The 13,694-nt window shown below is 41.5% G+C and overlaps 1 protein-coding gene across 2 annotated transcripts in view; it reads right to left on the bottom strand.

Annotated features, from left to right (window-relative positions):
• The window catches only part of HEATR5A (HEAT repeat containing 5A), a 125,350-nt gene that overhangs the window by 100,082 nt on the left and 11,574 nt on the right, over nt 1-13,694 (bottom strand). For both annotated transcript variants that reach the window (XM_019551573.1, XM_019551575.1), the window contains exons 3-6: nt 12,850-13,061; nt 5,679-5,787; nt 4,973-5,122; nt 4,305-4,476 (exon numbers count right to left, since the gene is read on the bottom strand). In XM_019551573.1, the coding sequence (XP_019407118.1) occupies nt 4,305-4,476; nt 4,973-5,122; nt 5,679-5,787; nt 12,850-13,061 (643 nt within the window). The remainder of the gene's footprint in view (nt 1-4,304; nt 4,477-4,972; nt 5,123-5,678; nt 5,788-12,849; nt 13,062-13,694) is intronic.

A 13,694-nucleotide genomic window follows, 5' to 3' on the forward strand; every position in this document is an offset into this window, starting at 1 on the left:
TGCCCCTCACTGCTGCCATGCATGCAAGAGATGAGTCAGATGGCAGCGCAGAGCTCACAGCTGCAAGCAGCTTTCCTACATGGCTGCGGTCTGCCCTGTAGCAACCAGGTCACTCCCAGAGAGCAGCAAGATGGGTGCCCAAGCCCACAGAATGCATCCACTCCACCCCCACCCTGTGCATGGGTCCCCCCTGCTCCCTAGAAGTGTGTGCAGCTGCAGGGAGCCACCCATCCCCCACCCAAGCCCACAGCAGGCAGGTAGCAGGAGGGGGGGGGCGGAATCTGGCTCTGTGCTCTGCTCCATTGCAGCAGCCACTGCCTTCTGTCGGCAGCAGGGGGCTGCAGATTTAGGTCCCTGGCTCCATAGCCATTTATTGAGCAGGAGAGAATAAATAGGTTCCTATTTAATTACTTTTCACCATTCAGTATTTTGTAAACCTTTATCATGTCTCCCTTGAAGCATCTCTTTTCTAAACTGAACAGGCCTAACCTCTCTACTCGCTCCTCACATGGAAGCCTCGTCATACCACTAATCATCCTTGTTACTCTTTTCTGTACCTTCTTTTCTTCTTCTATATCCTTTTGTGGGGACAAACACTGGGCACAGTATTTAAGCAGTAGATACATCATGGATTTATAAATGGGCATAGCAATACCTTTTTTTTTTGTTTACAATTTCCTAACATTTTGGGGGTTTTTTGACAGCTGCTGAGAACTGAGCAGTTTTTAGCCAACAATCCACAAAGACTCCCAGATCTTTCTGCTCTGTGGTAACAGCTAGTCTAAAGCTCATCATAATACAGGTATAATCCAGGTTATTTTTGCCCATGCGCTTCACTTTACACTGCTCTGCATTTCATTTAGTTGTCCATTAACTCAAAAGATCCTTATGCAGTTCCTCACAGTTTGCCTTAGTCTTTACCACTTCGAATAATATTGTGCCATCTGCAAATTTGGCCACTTTGCTGCTCACGAACCTTTCCCAGATTATTTAGAAATATGTTAAACAGCACTGGTCTCTACACAGATCTCTGGGGGACTCCACCATTTACTTCTTTCCCTCTCAAAGACTGAGCCAACTCTGTTTTCCATCTTTCAGATAATTTCTTATCCATGAATGGACTTTTCCTGGAATCCCATGATAGCCTCTGATGGGGGACTTTGTCAAAGGCTTTTTGGATGCCCAGATATACAATGGCAACTGGAGCACCCTTGTTCCATCTGCTTATTGACATCCACAAATAACTCTAGTAGGTTGGTAAGGCATGATTTCCCTTTGACAAAACTATGCTGAATCCTCTCCAGCAACTCCTGTACATCCATATACCGAACAATTTTTGTTATTAATTTTTATTGTTTCTACTAGTTTTCTAGGAACAGAAGTTAGATTCACCAGCCTGTAGTTCCCTGGGTCCCTTCTAAAGCTTTTAAAATATGGGAGTCATACTAACACTTCTCCAGTTCTCTTGTACCAAAATTGTTTTTAGTGTTTACCTATATATTTTTTTCTTTTAGATCTTCCTTTTGTAAAAGCTTGGAAGAAGTTTGAGGTGGATTTGTTGGAATACATGGGAAATGAAGTTTAACTGTGGCAAACCTCCTGTATTGAAATTTTATTTAAATGGCTCAGTACTCTGTTTTGAAAATGGTGCAGTCTGGGATACAGAACAAAGGTAATGAATCTTCCTCCCAAGTTAGCTAGTTGTTGATTCAGTGATCATTACATATGTCATACTTAACTGAAACAAATACATACTACCTAATATAAGCTCATTCAGGTTCTGTTAATACCAGCTGTATTCAAAAGTTCTCTAAACCTTTAGTTAAATTTTAATTCTCTGTTATAATTTCACATTATTTAAGAGTTTGGGCAGTAGCACCATCAACAAAATTATATCATTCAGGAGTTTATTATTAATATTATTAATAATAATAATAATAATAATAATAATGTTAGTTTAGATCAGAGGTGTCCAACTTTTTTGAATGGGGGGCTGGATCATGAACTTTTTTATTACCCAGTGGGCTGGCAGGAGCGGGTGCTCGCATGGCCTGTCCAGTCCAGGCGCAGCCTGGGGGTGCACGGGTCAAGGGGCACTGCCTGATCCTGTGTCCTCCCTGCCACCTGGGCAGCCTTGAGGATGCTCCCATACCTGCACGCCTGGACTCAGCAGCCAGGGGACCATGCCGGGACCCTACAGAGTGGTGTGGAATGTGCAGGGACACCCAACTGCTCCCTCTCCCCCGGGGCAATCTAAGCCCATCAGCAGGGCTCCCTCCCAGGGGCCCACAACTTACCACCCTCAGCACAATGTCTGCGGGCATGGGGGAATTTGGGGAGGCGGGAGCAGTGCCAGCTTCTCTGACAGCCGCAGCAGCAGCAGCAGCAGCAGCATCTCCCACGGGCTCAGACGCAGCATCCCTCTGAGCCAGCACCCACCCCTGCCTGCCCACCCCACCACGACCTGCTCCAGCCCATGTGGCCAGCAGGGACCGGCCCAGGGCGGGGCTGGCATGCAAATGAGGGAGGGGCAGGCTAGGAAGGGACACCGTGAAATGACAGGGGAGGGGATGAGCTACACCATGTCAGCAACATCAAGCTGATGGGGTGCGTGTGGGAACCTTGTTCCTTCCCCAGCCCTTCAGCAGCCATTAGGAAGCTGCTGAGGGGATGGGGGAGGGACAAGGGATAGGAACGAAAATAAACAGTGTTTACTTTCGTTTCCCATTGCAGCACCTTGGGCCTCAAAAAGTGGCTTGGTGGGCCACATGTTGGACAAGCCTGGTTTAGATGGACCAGTTCCATTCCTACACACTAACATTAACTTCTAAAATAAGTCAAGGAAAATAAGTGCGCATGTAACTGTTGTATAGCACATCTGACTGGTAAACCTGAAAGACCGGGGAAATAATATGCCTATGAAACAATTTCCTTAGCTATTTATTCCCCAGAAAAAAGAGCTTCTTCATATAAAAATATTAAGGCTCTCTGTGATTAACATTTAATACTGGTGCCAACACTATCAGGACTCTCTGTAATTTCAGGTGACACAGTTAGTAGGAAAGCAATAAATCCAGTACAACACTCTAGGTAACCACTGGGAAACCTTTGGAAAAAACTGATCAGATGTCAATGGTGAACAGCCTATTCTCCACAATTTGTATTGCTCAAGAAGGAAGAGAAGTTGAATGCGCTGTTGTTGACAGGTTACTGATATCAGTGTAACTTGTATATCATAGAGAATTAGTGTTGGAAGGGACTTGAGGAGGTCATCTAGTCTAAGCCCGTGCTCAAATTGGGACCATCCCAAACTACATCATCCTATCCAAGACTTTGGAAAGCCAAGTCTTAAAAACCTTAAAAAACATGCTCCAGAAGTGTGGGGGGAGGGCGGCAGAGCCGCTCTAATTAAAGTACCTGGAGTGTTTCATGTATCAACATCCCCATGCTTAAAAATGGTGACAGAAGTGCTTTATCTAAAGCTCGTCCAATGAGCTTTAGATTAAACACTCCTGTTGCCATTTTTAAGCATGGAGATGCTGATATATGGTAATTACCATGCTCCAGCAGACTCACTTACTCGAGTCTCTTCTGATGCGCTGTAATTACAGCGCATCAGAGCAGCCCCACTGCTCCTGTAGAGGCGCCTGGAAATTCCACAGCCTCTCTGGGTAACCTGCTCCAATGCTTTACTGCCCTCCTAGTGACAAAATTTTTCCTAATATCTAACCTAAACCTTACCCTGCTGCAGCTTGAGACCATTGCATCTTGTTCTGTCATCTGCCACCAGTGAGAACAGTTTACTGCCATCCTCTTTGGAACCACCCTTCAGGTAGTTGAAGGCTGGAATTAAATCCCTCCTTAGCCTTCTCATCTCCAGACTAAATAAGTTCCTGAAGCCTCTCCTAACTGCCAGTAAGACCAAATGATAGACATTTGAGTTGATAATCTATAAGACTGAGGCCACACTTCCCCACCAATCTTTGTTTTTTTATATTTATAGAGCCATATATCACCACTGAGTTCCTTATCTCCCAAGGGGTAGATATTCCTATAGAGTTAAAAAGCATTTCAGGCAAACTGTTTTGAAACTTGTTTTTGAATGCATAAATGGATAAACACTAAAATCATAGGTCTACATAAGAAGCATGCTATAAAAAGTAGCAACAGTAAATCCTAAATAGCTTGAATAAGCCTGGTGTCTGTCAGTGCTTATAAACCTTTATTTATGCCCTATATACAATTATCCAAACAAAAAACACACTTGATAACTTCTTACTGGAAAGCAAAAATATACACTTTACCTGTTGCCTGTTTAGATGTTACAGCTGTAGCCAGCACTGTGCCTAAAAGTTTTGAGACTGCTATTCGCACATCATAATTGGAACCTTCAAAGGATTTAAAGCATAGGGTTGCAACACTATCCAGGTCTGTGCTCCACATAAAAACTGCCTCATTCTGAAGTTCAAGAAGGCACTAGGCAAAAAAAAAGAGAAAAAAGATTTGTTCTAGCCATTTTGATAATATGCAATAGTATTGCCAGATACAAATTTTATCTGGCAAAATTAGAGCTAGAAGTTATCATTTAATTTTATATCTGAAGGATCTGAATGTTTGCTGTTGAGCACATAACACAAGAAATCAAAACTTATTTACTTCTCTGTGTGAAGTCTGCTAGAGATATACTGCTTCCAAATATGTCATAGCATCTCTCATGATCCCATAACTTAAAATACTCAAAATGCAAAAGGCAATGTTAATAAAATATTCCACAGGTTTTCTGCACACATTAATTTGTGGGGATGTTTTAGAATAGACATGCATTTCTTCAGTTAAAGATTAAGCACTTCAAAAGCTGCCATATTCACGTATTTCAAAGGTGTAAAATTGATTTTTCCTTATTATCCATCTAAATAGATATAGTTGTATTTAGGAAGACTAAGTACTAAAAACAGTTAATAGACCACTTTACCTTTGCAGCAGCGCAACGGACTGCCATAGATCGATCCATTAAACATGAGCGGGCAGCCTTGTAAATATCTCTATGACATGGGATAGCAGCAGCTCCTAAACCATTCAATATATTTTCCAAACTAAGCATGATCTCATAACGACCTTGAGACTGATAAATGAAAAGGAAAAAAGGTCAACATTTTACAGTACTGGGTGCCCCCTCAAAAGCAACTGATGAAAAATTATTTAAACAAGTTTGTAATCTAAATTTGGTTTTAATTATTTGGTACTTTTCTATTGTTGGATATCTATTCATGCTACAGTGAATGAAAGCACAGGATTTGCTCTACAGCTCTGTAAACAAAATGAAAGTAATGCTCTTCTAAGTGGTAGTGAAAACAACAGATATTTTAAGACTCAATAATTTATGACGTAAGCTTTAGAATGAAGTGTACACCTGAGTACTAGATTATTCTATTTCATCAAGATCAATCATGAAGGACAACTAAAAATTACTGCAATTCAACCACCTATATCGATATTTTTACTGTTAAAATTCTCAACAATTCTTTTGGATATGCAAAGGATGCATCTGTAGAATATAACTTACAAAAGTCTCACCATACGTTTGTACTATTCCACTCACCTTGTTTATTGTTCTTCAAGCTACTGAAAAAGTCACCTGTTATTTTCTTAACCATATTTTAAAACTAAGGGCTCCTTACCTCTGCATTCTTCATTGCCTTCAGCACATTTCCTATGGTGTCTGTAAAGCTGTTTCCCAAGATTCTACCCAACTTTTTGTATAAATAGCCCAAGCATACCACTGCAGCACTAAAACAAAGCAAATCCAAGTATGTGAAGATGAATGCAACAACAGATGAAAAATTAAGAACCAAAGCAATCACCTCATATATTCCAATTAAGAAAAAAAGTTAAATGTAAAAGTTAAAAAATTAAACAAACTGAACACCAAATGGTTGTTATAATTCAAGGTACATGACAGAAACGTTAAGTAAACTACTGAAACAAAAACAACAAAACAGCAGCTTTGAAAGCATGTATATACTTACACCTAAGTATTAAATACCATTTTGACTTCAAGAAACAGAATATCCCAATACTCAGTGACTGAAGAGCTAGAAATGAATGAGCCTATGGACCCAAGCATGAATGCTGAATACCCCCAGAGGCTAGGGGGGCATGGTGAGCTGCTGCAGGCGGTGACAGCACTGTTGGCGGTGGGGGTGAATGCTGACCAGTCATCGGTGACAACAAGCGGATGCCGCTGGCAGCATCGGCAGCGGTGATCGTGGACTGCCCACAGATGCTGGCAGTGTTGGTGATAGGGGGAGACTGGTGCCTTTTTGCAAGGGGGTGTGCTGCCACCCTCAGGGCAGCATACCCCCTATGCGTCACCAATGGACCCAAGCCTACTTCCCTCTTCCCATGTGAGTATTCCAAAGTTGTTTCAGCCTAAAATGAACTAACCAATAAGTAGGCTTTGTATATGTATACTTATAAAAATTCCAGTTAACAAAAGCAAAAATCATTAAATGCTCAGTCTTAGAGTAGGCCAAGGGCATTGAAAACAGTCTTCAATAAAGTGTACATTAATTCTTAAAATAAATTATACATGCAATGGGATATTTAAACAGCTCTACAGCAAAAATAAAATTTTTTATGTATTTATCGTGCTACTCAACCAGTCCTATTTAATATGTAGCAATATACCATACTATACTCTCCAAGATACCAATATTAAATTTACACCATCAGGGTTAAAGATCTGGCCCATGGGATGGATCCAGCCTGTGGAGTCCTATCATCCCACCTGCAGTGCTGCCTGTGGATCTCTGACTGGCCCTGTATGCAGCGTGTGGAGTTTTCCAGCATGTACTGCATGCAGCAAAGGGGTCTGAAACCAGCACGTGCTGTGCACAGCATATGGGGCCAGTCCAAGACATGTGCTGGTTCTGGTACACAGGACCAGTCTTTGGACCCAATACAGCCCCCAAATCCTATGCCCCTCATCTGTCTGTGGAGGTAGAGGAGTTTAGTACTCCTGATTTACATAATACTCCATTTAAGATGGGAAATGCATCATGGCAAAACAGGAGTTAAAATTCTCAACCAAAACAACTCATCTGAATTTGAATTAACAAACACGTCTTTAGTGATGACAAAACTATGGTAAAGGGAAAAAACAAAACCGCTCATCAAACAGATCCCATTTTGCTCCAAGATTACTTTTTCAGTATTGATCTTAACCAATTCATTATAGAAGCTTTAAGAATGACCATTTAGATTTTAATCGTGCTCATGTTTTTTGCTGGATATAAAATTATAAATGGTAATATTTTCTTGCTTATTTGAAAGAAGAACTTTTTCTAATAAGCCATAAGTTTGAGAAGAAAATGTATGTCTTGAAAATTTTAATTTTAGAGCAGAGGATTCACAAAAATTCTTAAAAACTAGGTTTCTGCACCCTTATTTTATCACCAGTTATATACAAGGGTTAAATGAAAGGGCCCTTCAGAATTAGTAAGATCTTTCAGGCTATTTACTGTGTACTCAATTATGGCACTTTGCAGAATTCTTCACTGGAATATACTGTCTAATAAACAAAGTAGATATTTCTATGCATCTTTGTGCTCTAAAAAAACAAGAAAACAAACAAAAAACAAACAAAAAACCCCCAAATCAGCACAGGGCGCAAGAACTACCCCTGCCTTCCATCAAGGAAGTAATGACATTTGGAACTTTCCAAAGAAGCCTTTAAATACAGAAAATGCAATGAATATAACGGGGCTCAGACAACAGAATGCTGTCTAAGTATTGCCACCTTACTCTGTGTCTCCTTCAGCCCTTACCATAACGACCCCTCAGTTTCAAAGTGTTTTAGCAAGTTTCTTTCAAGCTTCTCCCCAAAACTTATATTTCAAGACCCTATGTACTTAATATTATAGTGCAACAGCGCTAAGAGCACTTAGGACATTTAGTTGAAAAGTACAACATTGCCAAACTTTTTTAGCATGAAGAACTTTAAGAGCCACACACCTTAGACAAAGGTTTTAAATATATTTTGCAGTTTGAAGTCAGTGAACTAAAACTGAGCTAAATGACCTGATGATCTGATCTGATGTGGCAACAGCACCCTAATTTCACTGAAATTCAGTTGGAAGTGGACACTGAATGACCTTCAACTCCCCTGCAAATACTAGCTTCAAACTGCTTCTCCTCTCAAATCAGTCATCCAGGCATATTTAAATAGGGAAGAATAATATTATATACTTAGAGACATTTATTTAATGAAGTCCCTACTGAATTAACATCTTACTTGAAGTAGCTTGTGATAGATACGGGTACAAAAGAGAGACAATACAACCACTTTATTAAGAACCAAGATACAGCCTTCTCCAAAAAACTCCCTTCCCTTTTCTATTTACTTGAAGCTAAAGCCTGCCTAAAGCTTTAAAGCAAATTAACTTTAGGCTTAGATGCTCAGAAAGCCCAATCCCTATATAGCTTAAAAGCCCAATAGTAGTCGCAATATATGGGAATATACCAATTGCCTGGTAACTATGGACCCTGAGGAACAAAGAAGCTCTATTTAACCATATAACCAGTAAAGCTGAACATCAGACAAACACAGTTGAGAAGATTATGCGGTAATGGGAAATATTTCTCTTTACTCTCTTGCCAAAATCTGTTTCAGGATACTGTTTCCCCTCCAGCTGTAAATGACATCACTAATAACTGAGGTAATACATGAAGTCAGCTGCTGTTCCACTTTGGAAATCAGCTTTATCACAGGAGAAAATGATTTTTGTTTGCAGCTAAAAGATACCTCCTGATGTATAATCTAATAAGCAGACCTTTGATTTGAGCACTGCCACAAACAATACCAAAATGACATCTATCCCAATATGCTGTCTCTAAGAATATCCAGTTCCAAGGGCTTCAGAGGAAGGTGCAAAATACTTACAAAATAAACTTTTATAACAACAACAGACACTTAATATTACTTTTATGCTTGAAATCAGGATTGGAAGGAACCTCCTGGATCTTCAAATCCAGGTGACAGCAGGTACTAATCCTTTTCATAAATTGATTATCCCATCTTAAATGTACTTAAATTTCTACTTTTACTATTCTGTTTGAAAGGCTGTTCCAAAACATAACTGCTCTAGTGGTTTGAACACCTTCTTCTAATTTCCAACCAAAATGTATTCAAGATCAGTATATTTGTTCTTGTCCTAACTTTGCTGCTAACTTATTTTTTTCTCTTGAGTGATCATCCCCTCTGTATTTATAAATGGCAATCACATTCTCTCTAAGCCATCCTTTTCCTAGGCCAAAGAAACCACTCTTCTAGTCTCCTTTCATGTAAAAGGCTCTCCATTTCCTGAGTAGAGTACCCCTTCTCTGTACCTGTGCCCGTTTAAATGAATTGTGGATGGCCAGAACAGTACTCTAGATGTGGTATTAAGAGTGCTTTGCACATTTACATTTCTATTCCCATATTAGTACTGGAAACACCATAACTCAAGGTGTCAAACATACGGCCCACAAGCTGGAACCATTCTGTCTGGCCTGTCGATAGCCCATTGGGATACTGGGAGTTGGAAGGCATGACCTGCCACAGAATGCAGGGTCCCTGGATCTCAAAGGACATGGCTGGGGCCCCAGGCGAAACTGGCACCTATGCCTTAAAATTCAGGAGTTGGCAAGTTACAGCCTATGGGCCAGATCCCACCTGCAAAGAGATTAGAACTGGCCTGCAATGTGATCTGTTTTTTTTATCAGGGGTGCATTGTAACCCTGTTGCAGCCTAGCCGTGAGATCTCACCCAGATTCTGAATTTTACTAATTGGCAGCTAATCCTCCAGGTGCTGGCTGCTGTAGAGCCCTCTCTTCCAATTCCAAGCAGAGAGCTGGCTGCTCTCTGACTTCACAATGCAGCTTCTGGCCACTGACTTAGCCACTTTGAAAGACATATTAAGAGACGATTTAGAGGAGGCAAGTGGTGGGAGGAGGGCAAGAGACCAGCCCTATTTCACAGAACAGGAACAACTCAGGTGTAGCAGGGGATGAGCAGCCTGCAGCAGTAGCTGCATTGCAAGGAGTGGCCTGCAGTGAGTAAAACGTTGCCTACCCGTGCCTTAACTGATACATTCCAGGATCACATGAACAATCTTCATGGCTGCTTGGAATTGTCAATTCAGTTGTATACCTAGGCTATTCACCCAGGCCTAGCCATTCACTTATTTCCTATGGATGACTTCCTCCTTAAAATATATATATTTTTTTATTGGTGGCCCACTGCACAACTTTGTCCTTTGCATTTCAAACCATTCTACCTTGGTCTCTACTCTATCATCTCTGCAATTAAATCACAGAATCATTGAAAGTCAGGGTTAGAAGGGACCTCAGGAGGTCATCTAGTCCAACCTCTTGCTCAAAGGAGGACCATCCCCAACTAGATAATCCCAGCTAAAGCTTTATCTATCCAGGTTTTAAAAACCTCCAAGGATGGAGTTTCCACAACGTCTCCAGGTAACCTGTTACAGTGTTTTACTACCCAAATAGTGAGAAAATTCTTCCTAACATCTAACCTAAACGTCCCTTGCTGCAACTTGAGACCATTGGTTCTTGTTCTGCCATCTGCCACCACTGAGAACAGTCTACCTCCATCCTCATTCGAACCCCACTTCAGGTGGTTGAAGGTGCTATTAAATCCTTCTACAGTCTTCTCTTCTCTAAACTAAATAAGCCCAGTTTCCTCAGTCTTTCCTCATCATGCCTATCCCCCAACCCCCTCACCATTTTTGTTGCCCTCCACTGGACTCTCTCCAATTTGTCCACATCCTTTCTGTAGTGGGGGATGCAAAACTGGACACAGTAATCCAGATGTGGCCTCACCAGTGCTGAATAGAGGGGAATAATCACTTCCCTTGACCTGCTAGCAACACTCCAAACAATGCAGCCCAGTATGCCATTAGCTTTCTTTGCAACAAGGGCACACTATTGGCTCATATTCAGCTTACTGTCTACTGTAATCCCCAAGTCCTTTTCTGCAGAGTTGCTGCTCAGCCAGTCAGCCCCCAGCCTGTACTAGTGCAGGGGATTGTTCCATCCTAAGTGCAGGACTTTGCATTTGTCCTTGTTGATGCTCATGTGATTCCTTTTGGCCCAACCTGCCAGTTTGTCCAGGTCATTCTGAATCCTAGTCCTACCGTCCAGCTCATCCCCAGCTTGGTGTCATCTGCAAACTTGCTTAGGGTGCGCTCTATGCCATCTTCCAGGTCATTGATGAAGACATTGAACAAAACTGGCCCCAGGATTGACCCCTGGGGCACTCTACTTGATACCAGCTGCCAACAAGACATCAAGACATTTATTACTACTCTCTGAGCCCAGTGCTGAAGCCTGTTTTCTGTTCACCTAACAGTCCATACTTCCTTAGCATGCCTGTGAGGAGGTTGTGGGAGACCATATCAAAACACTTGTTAAAACCAAGGTATACCACATCTACCAGTCTCCCTGCATGCACAGTAACAACCCTACTTCTCCTTTCTTTGTTCTTTGTTTATTTACAAAGCTGAAGAAACGTTTTGGTATTTTTTCTGATTTCTTTTATAAGGTTTGAGTCAGCTTGACTTTTAGCAATTCTCATGTTATCCCTACACTTCCTGACATCTAAGCTTTCTTTGCTGATTTTCCCTTCTATATCTTATAAGTTTATTCCTATTAGTCTAGCCAGGTAGATCTGAATCCCCTTCTTAAAACATTTTTCCCTTTGCTAGGGCACAGGTATCTGACAGTTTTTGATTTAAAGACATTATAGGCCTTCTCCACATTCATGCCCTTAATCTTGTTAATTCAGCTGGTCTTGATAGTTAAGCTAGTAGTTCAATTCAGAGATGAACCTTACATCACAGACCTGGTTTTGCTCATCTTTCCATGCAATTAAAGCTCAGGTCAACTCATGATAACTTAGTTCAAGATTAATTGGGGTGACTGCCCCAGGCCCCACACTTCGGGTGGCACAACAACTCTGCGCTGCCACCAGCTTTAGGCCTGGCTGCTTGGCACCCTCCATCCCCCACCAAATCCGCTGCTGGCTTCCTTGTGTCCAGGGACGGGGCCCCGCACAGACCAATTTGTCCTGGGCCCCACACCCTGCTCAGGTTACCTCTGATTGCTGCACCCTAGGGTGCCTCAAGATCCTTTCAAGGGTGCCATACAATGTCATCACTGTTAGATGTGCAAATATGATTAATCAGATAAACCCAAAGATTTCATATAAAGAATTGATAATGTTTTAACATTTTGACCTGCTGTGGTTGAAGTTCTTTGCACCAAAGAATTTTTCTACTAATTTTGCTATAGTAAAAAAAGAGTGAAAACTAAAAATTGGGATTTTTTGAGGGAAGCTACAGTCTAATGAAGGGTGCTTCAAGTCTAAAAAGATTGAAAACCACTGATTCAGACAGTTCTGCCCAGCCTTTTGCATCTGGTTCCCTGTCTTGGGACACCTAGGATTACGTAGCCACGGGCTAAGCCTTCCCAGTCTATTTCTACTGTGAAACAGTAGCCTGCTGTGTTTATAAGCTGTAGATGAGCTTCTTACTCAAAAACTGGAAATAAAGACCGAAATTATGTAGATATGGTATATCCAAAGTTAGAATATAACTAAGCTCATCATTCCTTTCACTCATCATTTTCCCTTAAACTCAAGCAACAACAACAGACACAAAAATCTGCTTAGTTTCCAAATTTGTTCATCTTTGTTCTTATTTTCAGTACTTGGCCTTCACAGGTTTGCAAGATATGATATACAAAGTATTACTACTATTTAGTGTATTCCGAATTTTTTTTTTTTTTACTTACAGTTTTGTGGGCAGATAACTTGGTGAATCATCTTTGCTCCGAATGAGTTCATTGCATTTGTCAATTGTCTGGTAAACAGAAAAAGCATCTCCAGTGCTGTAAAGTAGAGCAAAGTTCTTGGCAATGAGCCTTCTGGTAGGAGGCCCTGGTGACCTATTCAACAAAGATGTCAGCTGTTCAACCAGTTTCTTCTGTTTTTCTCGTATATCAGCCTGGAAGTAAAGTTAGCAACCAGTTAAACTTCAGCACAATTATATTTAGCTTAGTCCCTGCTACAACTACTTTAATATTGTCAAATAAAGAGTCAGGACTCATGGTAGAGGTGATATCTTTTATTAGGCCAACTAGACTTTTGAAAAAAATCTCTCTTTAATTGCAAGCTTTTAGGTACACGCACCCTTCTTCAGGGTTAGGAGAAAAGATTCTAAAGTTCTAGCAGGTAGATATGAAAGTTCATATTTCAGAGAAGAGTTAAAGGTGTGGTAAGTTCTCCTCTTTGGCTCAGTTCAATTTAGGCAGGTTAGACTCAGACAAAAGCTGGAACAGACCGCTTACCTCAAAGTTGTTTGCTAGCAAGCAGGATATAGTTTCCTTCTGGTTTTGATGTTTCATATTTCACAGAAGAGTAAAAAGATGGAAAACACAGGTGACTGGTGCCTCCTGAGTCTGGGGGAGTACCAGCAGCTGGCTGGGGGTCGGGAGGGGGCAACAACTGATCACTGATCTCAGAAGTGCCGCCCTTGGCACCCCCACTCCCTGGCTGGTGCCAATCTTGGGGGGGAGGAGGGGGGGGCCACGAGCCAGCACTTCTCTTGGTGCCCACAATCCCCAGCCGCAAAGGGTCA

The sequence above is a fragment of the Crocodylus porosus genome, unplaced genomic scaffold (genome assembly GCF_001723895.1).
Source record: "Crocodylus porosus isolate Cpor-Errol unplaced genomic scaffold, CroPor_comp1, whole genome shotgun sequence".
NCBI classification, from domain to species: Eukaryota; Metazoa; Chordata; order Crocodylia; family Crocodylidae; genus Crocodylus; species Crocodylus porosus.